General features: G+C 42.4%; 1 protein-coding gene across 1 annotated transcript in view; it reads left to right on the forward strand.

Annotated features, from left to right (window-relative positions):
- DDX10 (DEAD-box helicase 10) overlaps nt 1-13,345 on the forward strand; it is a 212,135-nt gene that overhangs the window by 16,785 nt on the left and 182,005 nt on the right. The window contains exons 8-9 of the mRNA XM_070749725.1: nt 1,267-1,429; nt 4,222-4,306. Coding sequence (XP_070605826.1) covers nt 1,267-1,429; nt 4,222-4,306 — 248 coding nt within the window. The remainder of the gene's footprint in view (nt 1-1,266; nt 1,430-4,221; nt 4,307-13,345) is intronic.

Consider the following 13,345-nt stretch of genomic DNA (forward strand, 5'->3'; position numbering starts at 1 on the left):
TACCTTTGTATCCCTGTGTCTAGTTGACTGAGGTAACAGGTAGCTAAAGGTAGCTCTTCCACCTGTTTGAAAAGACTAGAAAAAGCTGCTTCTTCCTAAGCGTTCAATGACCATATTTTTCGGAGTATAAGACGTTTTTAGAGAGGAAAATAGGGAAAAGAATCTGCTTACCAGGTCCTTAAGCAGCACATTATTTTATCCCCTGGTTAGGGCTTTAAAAAAACTTTATTCTGAGAGAGTAACAATGAAAGAGCTTGCAGGCCAGAAAGAGCTGGGAACATCATTAGCACTTGGAAACAAACATTCGGAGCAAATAGAGCAATGGAAAAAAACCTTGCAAAGACTTAGGACTTGGAAAACATTCTTTGCAGAGAGTAACAATGAAAGAGCCTGCAAGGTAAGAGTTGGGAAGATCGTTAGCAGCTAGTTAGGGCTGAAAAAAAACCTACATTCAGAGTATAAGATGCACCCAAATTATCAGTCTATTTTAGGGAGGAAAAAGGTGCATCTTATACTCCTAAGAATATGGTATATGTCGGCATTTGGGATATCTTTTAATATACAGTGTTCTCTCGCTTTTTGCGGGGGATGCGTTCCGAGACCGCCCGCGAAAGTCGAATTTCCGTGAAGTAGAGATGCGGAAGTAAATACACTATTTTTGGCTATGAACAGTATCACACGCCTTCCGTTAACACTTTAAACCTCTAAATTGCAATTTCCCATTCCCTTAGCAACCATTGAGATTATTACTCACCATGTTTATTTATTAAAGTTTATTAAAAAAAATATTTATTAAAAGCAGACGAAAGTTTGGTGATGACATATGACGTCATCGGGTGGGAAAAACCATAGTATAGGGAATAAACAGCGAAGTATTTTTTTAATTAATATTTTTGAAAAACCATGGTATAGACTTTTCGCAAAGTTCGAACCAGCAAAAATCGAGGGAACACTGTATTTATATTCATAACTCAATCTAGCCCACCATCCTGGGTTTTTTTCTTCCAAGGTATTGTTAATCAGGTCTGATCCTGTTTAGCTTTTCTAACTCAGCCAAGACTGGTTAGGCCAGGGCTGTCAAACTTGCTTCCCATGGACCAAATAGCCAGAAAGGGGGAAAGTTGCAATATGTGACATGACTCACACTGTGACGATGCGAGTTTGACATCCCTACCTTAGGCAGCACTGTCGTACAATGTAATACACATGCACTGTCAACTAGTCTTGCTTGTAGAATTTAGTATTAAAATTATGATTGATTTGCAGGTTCAGTATTTGTTTAAAGTATTTTGTCGCCTTCGTCCGGGTCTCCCGATCCTGGCTCTTCATGGCAAACAGCAGCAGATGAAAAGGATGGAAGTTTACCGCGATTTTTTGCGCAAGAAATCGGCCGTTCTTTTTGCTACGGACCTTGCAGCTCGTGGGCTAGGTAAACAGCTTTACATTCCTTCACCATCCAGGGGAGTTATCTAATACGTTTGTCCCAGTTCTTGAAAACCATTTGTTAAATTAATCATTTAAGGAAGAGGCCAAGATTCAGCAGGCTATGGTTGAGTGGAAAACTAATGTTCTCCAGCAGTAGACTTGGGATGCTAGTCTTTATCCTTTCATTGCCTTTGTCATCTTCGGTTACTTTCTCCACAGTCATGTCCCCCTTGCTCCAGGTCCTAATGTATCTCAGGAATGAGACCAAACTAATTCTCTGCTAAGTTAAGATCCAGGTCACAATTCAGGAGGCCAGCTAAACAAGAGGAGGAAGAAGAGGAACTAGGAAAGAACAAGGCTACTTATTCAGATAGCACCTTGTCATTCTTTCTATAGGTTTAGGACAGTGATGGCAAATCTTTTTTATATAATAATAATAATAATAATAATAATAATAATAATAATAATAGTAATAATAATAATAATTTATTAGACTTGTATGCCGCCCCTCTCCGAAGACTCGGCGCAGCTCACAACAACAATGAAACAATACAAATACAAATGTAATAATTAAAAACTGTAACTAAAACCTTAAAAAACAATCAATACTACACAATCATAACCACACATAACTTTCAGTGGTCATTGGGGGATACACTGGTTATCCCATGCCTGGCGACATAGATAGGTCTTGAGGCTCTTGCGGAAGGCGAAGAGGGTGGGGGCAGTTTGAATCTCCGGAGGGAGTTGATTCCAGAGGGCTGGGGCCGCCACAGAGAAGGCTCTTCTCCTAGGCCCCGCTAGACGACATTGTCTGGTCGACGGGACGTGGCGAAGGTCAACTCTGTGGGACCTAATCAGCCGCTGGGATTTATGCGGCAGAAGGCTGTCCCGTAAGTATTCTGGTCCGATACAATGTAGGGCTTTGTAGGTCATCACCAACACTTTGAATTGTGTCCGGAAACTAATCGGCAACCAATTCTATAATCTCTGGTCCAGATAATCAGATTTACCTAGCGATCATCTACTGTATTAAGTATCGTTAATTAGTTTATTGATTATATCAAGAGACAACAGAGTGTAAAATAACAGAAGGATAAAGTAGACATAAAATATAAAGTATGAAACAAAGAAAATTCAGAGACGTGCATCACCTTCATTGTATACGTGACCTCAGTCTGTTCTACTGTATATAATGAGTTCTCAGCTGAATAGCTTTAATTATAAACTTGGTAATTCTGCTGGCTGACTATATATTTATGATCGCCTCGTTGTTGAGATTCTAATAGGCACTTTAGTCAAGTAAATATTCTAAATACTGGGTCCTTGTTGGGGCAAATAATTGGCATTCAAATAAGATACGTACAATGCCTTTCATATCTGGGGCTAGAGATCAAGATATCAAGGGAATCTTCAATTAAATTTTCCTTCTCTGGTTGAGCACTTCTTTGAAGCTGTATCTATTCCAGTGTATACTTATGGCTTTCTTGCATTTTGAATGTAAAAGATCTGATTAATATAAAGTGGGGTTTTATAAAATTGCTGGTTTTCAGTTTAATGGGCCATTATCTTAGTTCAGCAGTTTCCAGCATAACCATCATATATAGAGAGATGGGGACAAGGGAGGAGAGCATAATAGAAAAGGAAATAACTACAAGGAGAAGAACAGAGACTAGACAAAACATTAAAATCACTCATGCCCTCATCACCTCGAGGTTCGACTACTGTAATGCTTTCTACATGGGGCTACCTTTGAAAAGTGTTCGGAAACTTCAGATCGTGCAGAATGCAGCTGCGAGAGCAGTCATGGGCTTACCTAGGTATACCCATGTTTCACCAACACTCCGCAGTCTGCATTGGTTGCCGATCAACTTCCGGTCACAATTCAAAGTGTTGGTTATGACCTTTAAAGCCCTTCATGGCACTGGACCAGAATATCTCCGAGACCGCCTGCTGCCGCACGAATCCCAGCGACCGATTAGGTCCCACAGAGTGGGCCTTCTCTGGGTCCCGTCAACTAAACAATGTCGGTTGGCGGGCCCCAGGGGAAGAGCCTTCTCTGTGGCGGCCCCGGCCCTCTGGAATCAACTCCCCCCGGAGATTAGAACTGCCCCTACTCTCCTTGCCTTTCGTAAGCTCCTTAAGACCCACCTCTGTCGTCAGGCATGGGGGAACTGAAACATCTCCCCCGGGCAGATACAATTTATGAATGGTATGTTTGTATGTATGTGTGTTTAGAAAATGGGGTCTTTTAAATATTTTTAAACAGTAATTTAGATTTGTTGTAGATTGTTTTTTTCACTTTGTTGTGAGCCGCCCCGAGTCTGCGGAGAGGGGCGGCATACAAATCTAAATAATAAATAAATAAATAAATAAATAAATAAATAAATAAATAAAAGAGAAATACTGTAATAGAAATCTATTTGTATTAAAAAGTTAGCCAAGATACAAATTGGATTATTTCTGAGCTATAGATGCATAGCAAACTGCTGGTTAAAAAATCATAAATAGCCAGTACTGCTTTTCAATTTGTGAAAATGCAAATGATTTCTCACTCCATACCAAGTTTAAAATTATGCTCCCTTTCATTATTTAGGAAACAAAGCTTCTATTAATTTTAGTTTCCATCTGACAAATACACATCGCTAGAATATGGCATTAATGGTACTTTGTGAGCCATCTCTTTCAACACGACGCCAGTAAAATAGAGCTGGATTGCAAAACTCATATGGAATATACTGTCAACATAGAAAATGTTTGTATGTGACTGGATTTCAAATGTTTTTTTTTTTACAGACTTCCCTGCTGTGAACTGGGTCATTCAGTTTGACTGTCCAGAAGATGCAAATACATATATTCACAGAGTTGGGAGAACAGCCAGGTATTATAGAGTTTTTATGTTCTACGGAGTTGCTTTCCCTAACTTCATGCCCTCTGCTCCATCTTCCAGAGTTAGCCAGCCAAGTTAGCTAATAGTTGCAGTGGCACGAAGGCCTGGACAGTTTCCTGCCGTTCCCCCTTTAATCCCGGCCATCTCGGGCTGCCAGAGGAGCCTTTCGGTGGCACTTAAGGAGGCTTTGGCAGTCCAGAGCGAACAAAGCATTTTCCTTTCTCTGGGCGCTTGGGAATAAACCTCTGCCAGTGTCCAGAGAAAAGACGCGCTCCCTTCGCTCTGGGCAGCCGAGGAGTCACTACAGGGAAGGAAGGCGCTGGCTACAAAGCGAGCGACCAAGAAGAGAGGGGAGCCCTTCAGCATGGGAAGGAAGAGGAAGCAGGTAGCAGCAGCAGCAGCAGCCAGTGTATGGGAGGCAGCCTCGCGCCGGGTGTATGGGAGGCGTGTGCTCCTCACTGTCTCAGAGTCCCTCTTTTTTTTTTAAAGCCTTAAAGTTTTGGATTTTTTTGATTCCCCTCCCCTCCCCTTCTTCCTTCTGCAGCGACTGTCCTCCTCCTCTTCTTCCTCCTCCTTCTCCCACCCAAATTCTGAGCTTTTATTTTTTGTTCCTAATGGGTTTGCACGCATTGTTTGCTTTTACATTGACTCCTATGGGAAAAAATGCTTCTGTAGCAGGAGAAAACTACTTATTGCCAATAAGGGAGCAGAGACCACGGGGAGATAGAGTAACTCAGGTTTATTGCATGCGGTTCAGAAGAAATCAAAGAACATCTGAACAACCCCAAGGTTGTCTTTAGAGGTTTTTATACATCTCCAAAAGCGTACAAAAGGATAACCAATCATATATCAGAGAAACAAGGTTATATGATGTAAAAATGCAGAAACGAAATTACATAAATACCTGTGGTGGGGCCAAAGAGGAACTTGCAGTTAATCTGTGGTTATGTTCGTGTCAAGCTATATGCCAGTCTATATGCCTAGAGCAGTGTTTTTCAACCAGTGTGCCGTGGCACACTAGTGTGCCGCGAGACATGGTCAGGTGTGCCTCGAAGGTCAGAGAGAAAGAAAGCAAGAGAGAAAGAAAGCAAGAGAGAGAAAGAAAGCAAGAGAGAGAGAGAGAGAAAGAAAGCAAGAGAGAAAGAAAGCAAGAGAGAGAAAGAAAGCAAGAGAGAGAGAGAGAGAAAGAAAGCAAGAGAGAAAGAAAGCAAGAGAGAGAAAGAAAGCAAGAGAGAGAGAGAGAGAAAGAAAGCAAGAGAGAAAGAAAGCAAGAGAGAGAAAGAAAGCAAGAGAGAGAGAGAGAGAAAGAAAGCAAGAGAGAAAGAAAGCAAGAGAGAAAGAAAGCAAGAGAGAGAAAGAAAGCAAGAGAGAGAGAGAGAGAAAGAAAGCAAGAGAGAGAAAGCGAGCGAGAGAGAAAGATTACAAGAGAGAAAGAAAGCAAGAGAGAGAGAAAACAAGAGAGAAAGAGAGAGAGCAAGAGAGAAAGAAAGCAAGAGAGAGAAAGAGCGAGAGAGAAAGAACAAGAGAGAGAAAGCAAGAGAGAGAGAGAAAACAAGAGAAAGAAAGAGAGAGAGCAAGAGAGAAAGAAAGCAAGAGAGAGAGAGAAAGAGAGGGAGGGAAGGAGAGAGAGAGAGAACGACACAGAGGGAGATAGGGAGGGAGAGAGAAAGAGAGCAAAAAATAGAGGAAGGAAGAGAAAGAAAGAAGGATGGAGAGAGAGAGAAAGAAAGAGGAAGGAAGGGAGAGAAAGAGGGAGGGAGATAGAGTGAAGGGGAGGAAGAGAGAGAAAAATGTAAAATGTAAAAAATGTGCCGTGGCTCAAAAAAGGTTGAAAATCACTGGCCTAGAGAGCAGGTGACAACTTACCTTACACCATCAAAAATATGTTCCTTTCCTGAGTACATATCTTTGTTGCGTTTTAGCACCACAGCTGTGTCTCAGAAGAAGCGAGGCACTATGTGAGCAGAGATTGTCAGCAGAAAAATGTCCTTTTAAAATATCAAGTTTGTATCAGATATATCTAGGACAAAGATCAAGTATTAAAAGAGCATAGTTCAGGCAGGTATTGCAATAGTAAGTAAAAATGTATATATCAGGCTTTAGCCTGGCTTCCTCACTTCTACTTAAGAGTGTTTCTACTTAAGAACCTGTTCGTGGAACGAATTAAGTTCTTAAGTAGAGGTACCACTGTATTTTATTTATTAAACTTCTAGTGTTTCTCAGTGTGTAAAAGCTATAATATCTCTGGTGTTATATCTATAATATCTCTGTCTACAGCAATTAAGATTTTATTGTTTTGGCTCTGGACAATGCATGGTACAGATATACCCTGACTTTTTTTTTTTGGTATTTTCCAGGAATTGATTATTAATGTTCACTTGGAAAATTTTGCCTGTCTTCTGATGTATTACATTTGTTTGTTTTCTCACCTACTCAATAATTCTGCCTGGCAGGTTATAGATTTATATTGTCTCCCTTACTACACATTTTTTAAAACCATGTTTTCTCTTGGGTACCACTGTGTTTCACTATACATATTTATAAGGCATTATATAATGTATTATGCACTGTAATAAATAGAAAAAGGAAGATAAAACTGCCTTGAGGAGAATTTGGCCAATTTGATAATATAATAGAGGTTTCTCTCAGGCTTTCTAACAAAAACTCAGCAGCAGTTCGCAAATTGTCAGGTTTGCATGGCTTGATGAGGTGCTTAAGCTTGAATTCAGCCAAAAACTCATATTCCTGAAGGCAAGATAAATGTTTTTATCTCACACTAGGTTGGAGCCACTAAAACAGTTGATTCCTTACCGTTAATATTGAGACGCACTTCAATTTAATTCCACCGCTTCTTTTCCCCCCTCTTCTTCCCGCAGTGTGATGTTCTTTTTGCCTTTTGCTTTCTACTCTTGAAGTTTGGTGACTGTTGCTTGTGGACATTATTTGCTATACAGTGTTCCCTCGATTTTCGCGGGAGATGTGTTCTGAGACCACCCGCGAAAGTCGAATTTCCGCGGAGTAGACATGCGGAAGTAAATACACTATTTTTGGCTATGAATAGCATCACAAGCCTTCCCGTGACATTTTAAACCCCTAAATTGCAATTTCTCATTCCCTTAGCAACCATTTAGATTATTATTCACCATGTTTATTTATTAAAGTTTATTTTAAAAAATATTAATTAAAGGCGGATGAAAGTTTGGCGATGACATATGACGTCATTGGGTGGGAAAAACCGTGGTATAGGAAAAAAAACCTTGAACTATTTTTTAATTAATATTTTTGAAAAACCGTGGTATAGACTTCTTGCGAAGTTCGAACCCGCAAAAATCGAGGGAACACTGTATTGTCCTGGAAAACTTTGCTTCTCAGCTTAATTCCTTAATTCCCCCGGGTCCCCGGAGAGGGGCGGCATACAAGTCTAATAAATAATAATAAATAATAACATCCTTCTCCATTTTATTCTTATCGGTGGCATCAGTTCTCGTCAGTTGCCTTCAGGTGGCGGTTGCTGCTCCTGCCGCTATCGGTGTGTTGTGCACGCAGCTTTGTGTCTCTGGTGCACACGTGCGTCCCCTGGCGAGATTTTGCAAAATCTCGCTAGGGGATGCACACGCACCTGAGATTTCAGCAATTTCTTTGCTTCCGCAATGCGCTGAAGCAAAAATTCGCCGAATCTCATGCGCATGCATGTCCCCTTATGAGATTTTGCTTTCTGCGCATGCGCAGAAGCAAAATCTCTCTCGGACATGCACACACAAACCGGAAACATGGAGCAGTGCACGCAGCTCAATTTTCATTACTGGTGCGATGGCATCAACCATACCGATAGGAATGTTTGTCAATGAGTGTCAACAATCTCTAACTCAACCCAGACAAGACGGAGTGGCTGTGGGTTTTGCCTCCCAAGGACAACTCCATCTGTCCGTCCATTACCCTGGGGGGAGAATCACTGGCCCCCTCAGAGAGGGTCCGCAACTTGGGTGTCCTCCTTGATCCACAGCTCACATTAGAGAAACATCTTTCAGCTGTGTCGAGGGGGGCGTTCGCCCAGGTTCGCCTTGTGCACCAGTTGCGACCCTACTTGGACCGGGAGTCACTGCTCACAGTCACTCATGCCCTCATCACCTCGAGGCTTGACTACTGTAACGCTCTCTACATGGGGCTACCTTTGAAAAATGTTCAGAAACTTCAGATCGTGCAGAATGCCGCTGCGAGAACAATCATGGGCTTCCCTAGGTATGCCCATGTTACACCAACACTCCGCAGTCTGCATCAGTTTCCGGTCACAATTCAAAGTGTTGGTTATGACCTATAAAGCCCTTCATGGCACCGGACTAGATTATCTCAGGGATCGCCTTCTGCTGCACGAATCCCAGCGACCAGTTAGGTCTCACAAAGTGGATCTTCTCCGGTCCCGTCAACTAAGCAATGTCGCCTGGCGGGACCCAGGGGAAGAGCCTTCTCTGTGGTGGCCCCGGCCCTCTGGAACCAACTCCCCCTAGAGATTAGAACTGCCCCCACCCTCCTTGCCTTTCGTAAGCAACTTAAAACCCACCTCTGCCGCCAGGCATGGGGGAATTGAGATCCTCTTTCCCCCTAGGCCTTTACAATTCTATGCATGGTATGTATGTATGTATTTTTGGTTTTTATATTAATGGATATTTAATCATTTCTAATATCAGATTACTATTGTACACTGTTTTATTGTCGCTGTTAGCCGCCCCGAGTCTCCGGAGAGGGGCGGCATACAAATCCAATAAATAACCAACCAACCAACCAACCAACCAACCAACCAACCAACCAACCAACCAACCAACCCGCTGTTGGTTGCCTTGATGGTGTCAAGGTTACATTTTGTCTTCTCCATACCAGAATTGGGCAGAGCGACACTAAAGACTAAGCAGCTTAGCTCCTGATTTAAACATCTGGACATTCCTGGAGCTGTTTTTGTATGACACACCTGTATTAAGGTACAGGTGGAGGAGAATATCTCCAGTTGAAGATCCGGAAGGATCAAGGCAGAGATTTGCTGAGCAAAATGGCTGGTGGAAAGGATTGAAGCTTTCAGAGAACGTTAGTGAAGATAGCCTTGCAAAGATGTGGAATTCAAGAAGCTCGGGAAAGAGTTGTTTTTCCCTCTTCCCATTCTCCCTCCTAGGCTACAAGCAATCCAGGAAGTGGAAATACCGAGAAGCATTGCATGAGTCAGGGAGGGAAACAAATAGATTCTAAAAAGCTCCATTTGGAATTATCAGGGCAGAATTCTATGTATAATTTTGTTAAGCTAAGGCCACTCTCTATCTATTGGAAACGGATAAATTATCTACCTAAAAGCACTACAAAAATAAACACTATAATTTAGAGGGAAAACAATAATAGTTTCTGTCCTTCCTCCTACCCTCTGACAATACCTCATTTGGTTTAATTCAAAATGAAAGGAAAGGAGGACATTTTTCTCTGTTACTCGGTTTCCGTGGCAATTCTTTCTCTGGGAACACAATGACAGAATGAGGAGCAGTTCCGGCCGGTCCCCCTTCAATCCCCATGTCTGAATGTTGTTTATTGGCTAGAGCTAGCCAATTTCAGGAATGTCTTCTGCAGCATTTTCTAGTGTAAGAGCTGAGAAGGTTTGTCTTAGCACCTCTTCTTTCAGTCATCAAATCCTCCATCTCTTTATCCTCTTTTTGTTGTTGTTGTTGTTAGTTGCGAAGTCATGTCCAACCCATCGCGACCAAATGGATAACCTTCCCTCAGGCGTTCCTGTTCCCTACTGCAGTGTTTCCCAACCTTTTTTGAGCCGCGGCACATTATTCACATTTACAAAATCCTGGGGAACATTGCTATCTCTCTCTTTCTCTCTCTCTCTCTCTTTTATGTTTATGTTTATGTTTATTTAGATTTGTATGCCGCCCCTCTCCACAGACTCTCTCTTTCTCTCCCCCTTCTCTCTCCCTCTCTCTTTCTCTCTCTCCCTCTCTTGCTATCTCTTTCTCTCTCTTTCTCTCTCTCTCTTTCTTTCTTTCTCTCTCTTTCTCGTACACCACACCACAGCAGTGGCATTGGGCAGTAGCCGTGGGGCGGCGGCAGGGTGGTCAGCTGTGAGGCGGAGCTCTGGAACGGAGGCACCGACGGCGGCTGCTGGACGTGTTGCTAGACGCCGTACATGCTGGCGTTGCGCTGGGCATGGGCGTGGGGCTGGAGCCTCCGCAAGTGCCAGCCACGCAATGCCAGCATGTACGGCGTACAGCAACATGTCCAGCCGCCGCCGTCGGTGCCTCTGTCTTGGAGTTCTGGCTCGCAGCCGACCACCCTGCTGCCGCCCAGCGGCTACTGCCTGGTGCCACTGCTGCTGCCACCCTCCTGCTGGGCCCCAAAGCTCACCTGCCGCCGCCAGGGAAGCTCCAGCCGGGCGGGGCGCTGCAGCTGCCGGAAAACTTGGAAGGCATAAAGAAGGAAGCTCAGGTTCCGGTCTCAGAACTTTTTGCTCTTCAAACTCGCAGCAAAAAGTTGCGAGACCAGAAGCTGAGCTTCCTTCTTTGCGGCACACCTTATCATGTCTCACGGCACACTAGTGTGCCACGGCACACTGGTTGGGAAACACTGCCCTACCGTTCTTTGGAGTCCATTTAAGCTCACGCCTACTGCTTCAGTGACTCCATCCAGGCACCTCATTCTCTGTCGTCCCCTTCTTCCTTGACACTCAAACTTCCCAACCATTAGGCTCTTTTCCAGTGAGTCCTTCCTTCTCACTTGGCAGCTGCAAAATCTTTATTGGGCAACCGATCAGATTATTTGAGTATTTCAGATGGAAACAGTGAAGGGCGCAAGAAATAAGTAAATCATTTAACACTTTCAGAAATGTTCCAAGTCTAGGAAAATATATTCATACTTCTTCTTCATTCTTCTCTAAACTGTAGAATTTAAATCTGGTACACTCCCATATCCTGCGTTGAACTGGTACACCTCCCTCCCTCTACCCCTGGATGAATACCGTGTTTCCCTGAAAATAAGACACTGACTTATATTCATTTTTGCTCCAAAAGTTGTGCTATTCCTTATTTTCGGGGGGTGCCTTATATTTCTCAAAGAAGACAAATTCATAGGCAGAAAAGCTGACACCCCCAAAGAAAGTGTACCGTACGGTACACTGATTACGGTACGGTACCTGTCAGTATGGCACCCACACACACAAACGACGGCACTTATATACAACAGTATACTCCCGCTATTGCAGCTTCCGGCCACCAGAGGAACTACAGTCTACGCACTGTAGTGGAGACTGTAATGGCGGTGAGACAGCAGCAGACTGTGTCTGTTGTACTGGACGGTACAAAGCGATGGAAGGGGTCAGCAGGGGACGCCACATTATTACGGTACGGCTATGAACAGCTTTGAATGGTACCGTATGTTTTTCCACCGTACCGTATGTAAACTTGACTACGCCTTATTTTCGGGGGGTGCCTTATATTAGCAAATTCTGCAAAACCTCTGACATGCCTTACTTTCGGGGTACGTCTTATTTTCGGGGAAACAGGGTATTTTTCATAAAGATTGCTTTCTTGTTCTATCTGATATTTTTTTAAATTAACAAAGTTTATTTTTAAATAAACAGAACTCACACTATCAGAACGAAAGGCAAGAGAAGTCTGTGGTGGTTACCAATTTGTCTTCCAGATAGAGCTGGGTTTAATTAAATAAATACTGAGCTAATTGATTAAATTAATGAATTAAATATTGTGCTAATAGTAAAAGAACCCGCTGGATTTCTAACAACATTTAGGATGAGCAAAGTTTTGGCTCAAAGAAATCCATATTTTTGGACCAGTGGGCATATTGAAAAATTTGAAAGCATACCATAGGTCTCTCTTTTCTTTTCTTTTTAAAATATTTTTATTGATTTTTCTTTAAGACAAACAATACAAACAATATTTAACATTTAAAGGAGCTACCATTGCTCCGCTAATCATAGAAGTCTAACTAATACAGAAAAAAAAGTCTATGATCAGATCAATACAGAAAAACAATTAATAATATACTACTATATTATAACATCTACATCTATGTTTCCATTTTGGTATTATAGTTCGCTTAATTAAAGTCAATTCTAATATCCATAAGTTTTATCAATATACTACTAAAATATGACATTCAGTTTTATATTTTCATTTTAATAATGTAATTAAACTCATTGAAGTCAATTGATTAAACACAAGAAACTTATGCTTAAAATGTCTTAAAATACTGCAATACTATATAATTAGACAATTTAAAATCTACTACTTTGTGTCTAATTTAACAATGTAATGAAATATTTTAAAATCAGTTACTCACTCTAAAAAAACCTTATCCTTTAAATTTCTTAATATACTACTATCCTTAAAATTTCAATATATCATATATTTAATTTAATAAATTCAAATATTTTAAAATTTATTCACATATTATTAAAACTCCTTTTTAACATTCCACCAATTATATGCTTTCTCCCGGGTTTTATAAAACTCTGTTTCCATTTGATTTCTGACAGTCAAAATGGGTGAGCAGTGTGGTCGGGCAGTAGGAAAAGCAAGTAGGATGCTTGGCTGCATAGCTAGAGGTATAACAAGCACAAAGAGGGAGATTGTGATCCCCTTATATACAGCGCTGGTGAAACCACATTTGGAATACAGTGATCCCCCGTTTATTGCGTCCCCGACCATTGCGAACAGGGTAATTTGCGATTTTTCAACCCGGAAGTCAAAATACCATCTACGCATGCGTGCCCTTTTTTTTCTATGGGCACGCATGCGTAGATGGCAACCGGGAGATCAGCTGCTGGGCGGCTTCCCTGGGTCTTCCCCCTCTTGCTGGCATCAGCGAGGAGTTTCCCCACCGCCCACGCAAACTCCTCGCTGCCGCTCGCCCGCCCTTCGCCTGCCCACGCCATTCGCTCCCCCTCTTGCTGGTGGGAGGGCGAGAAGCCCTCCCCAGCACCCGCTCGCCCGCCCTTCGCCGCTCGCCCGCCCTTCGCCCTGGCGGAGAAATTCC

The sequence above is a fragment of the Erythrolamprus reginae genome, chromosome 4 (genome assembly GCF_031021105.1).
Source record: "Erythrolamprus reginae isolate rEryReg1 chromosome 4, rEryReg1.hap1, whole genome shotgun sequence".
Lineage (NCBI taxonomy): Eukaryota > Metazoa > Chordata > Lepidosauria > Squamata > Dipsadidae > Erythrolamprus > Erythrolamprus reginae.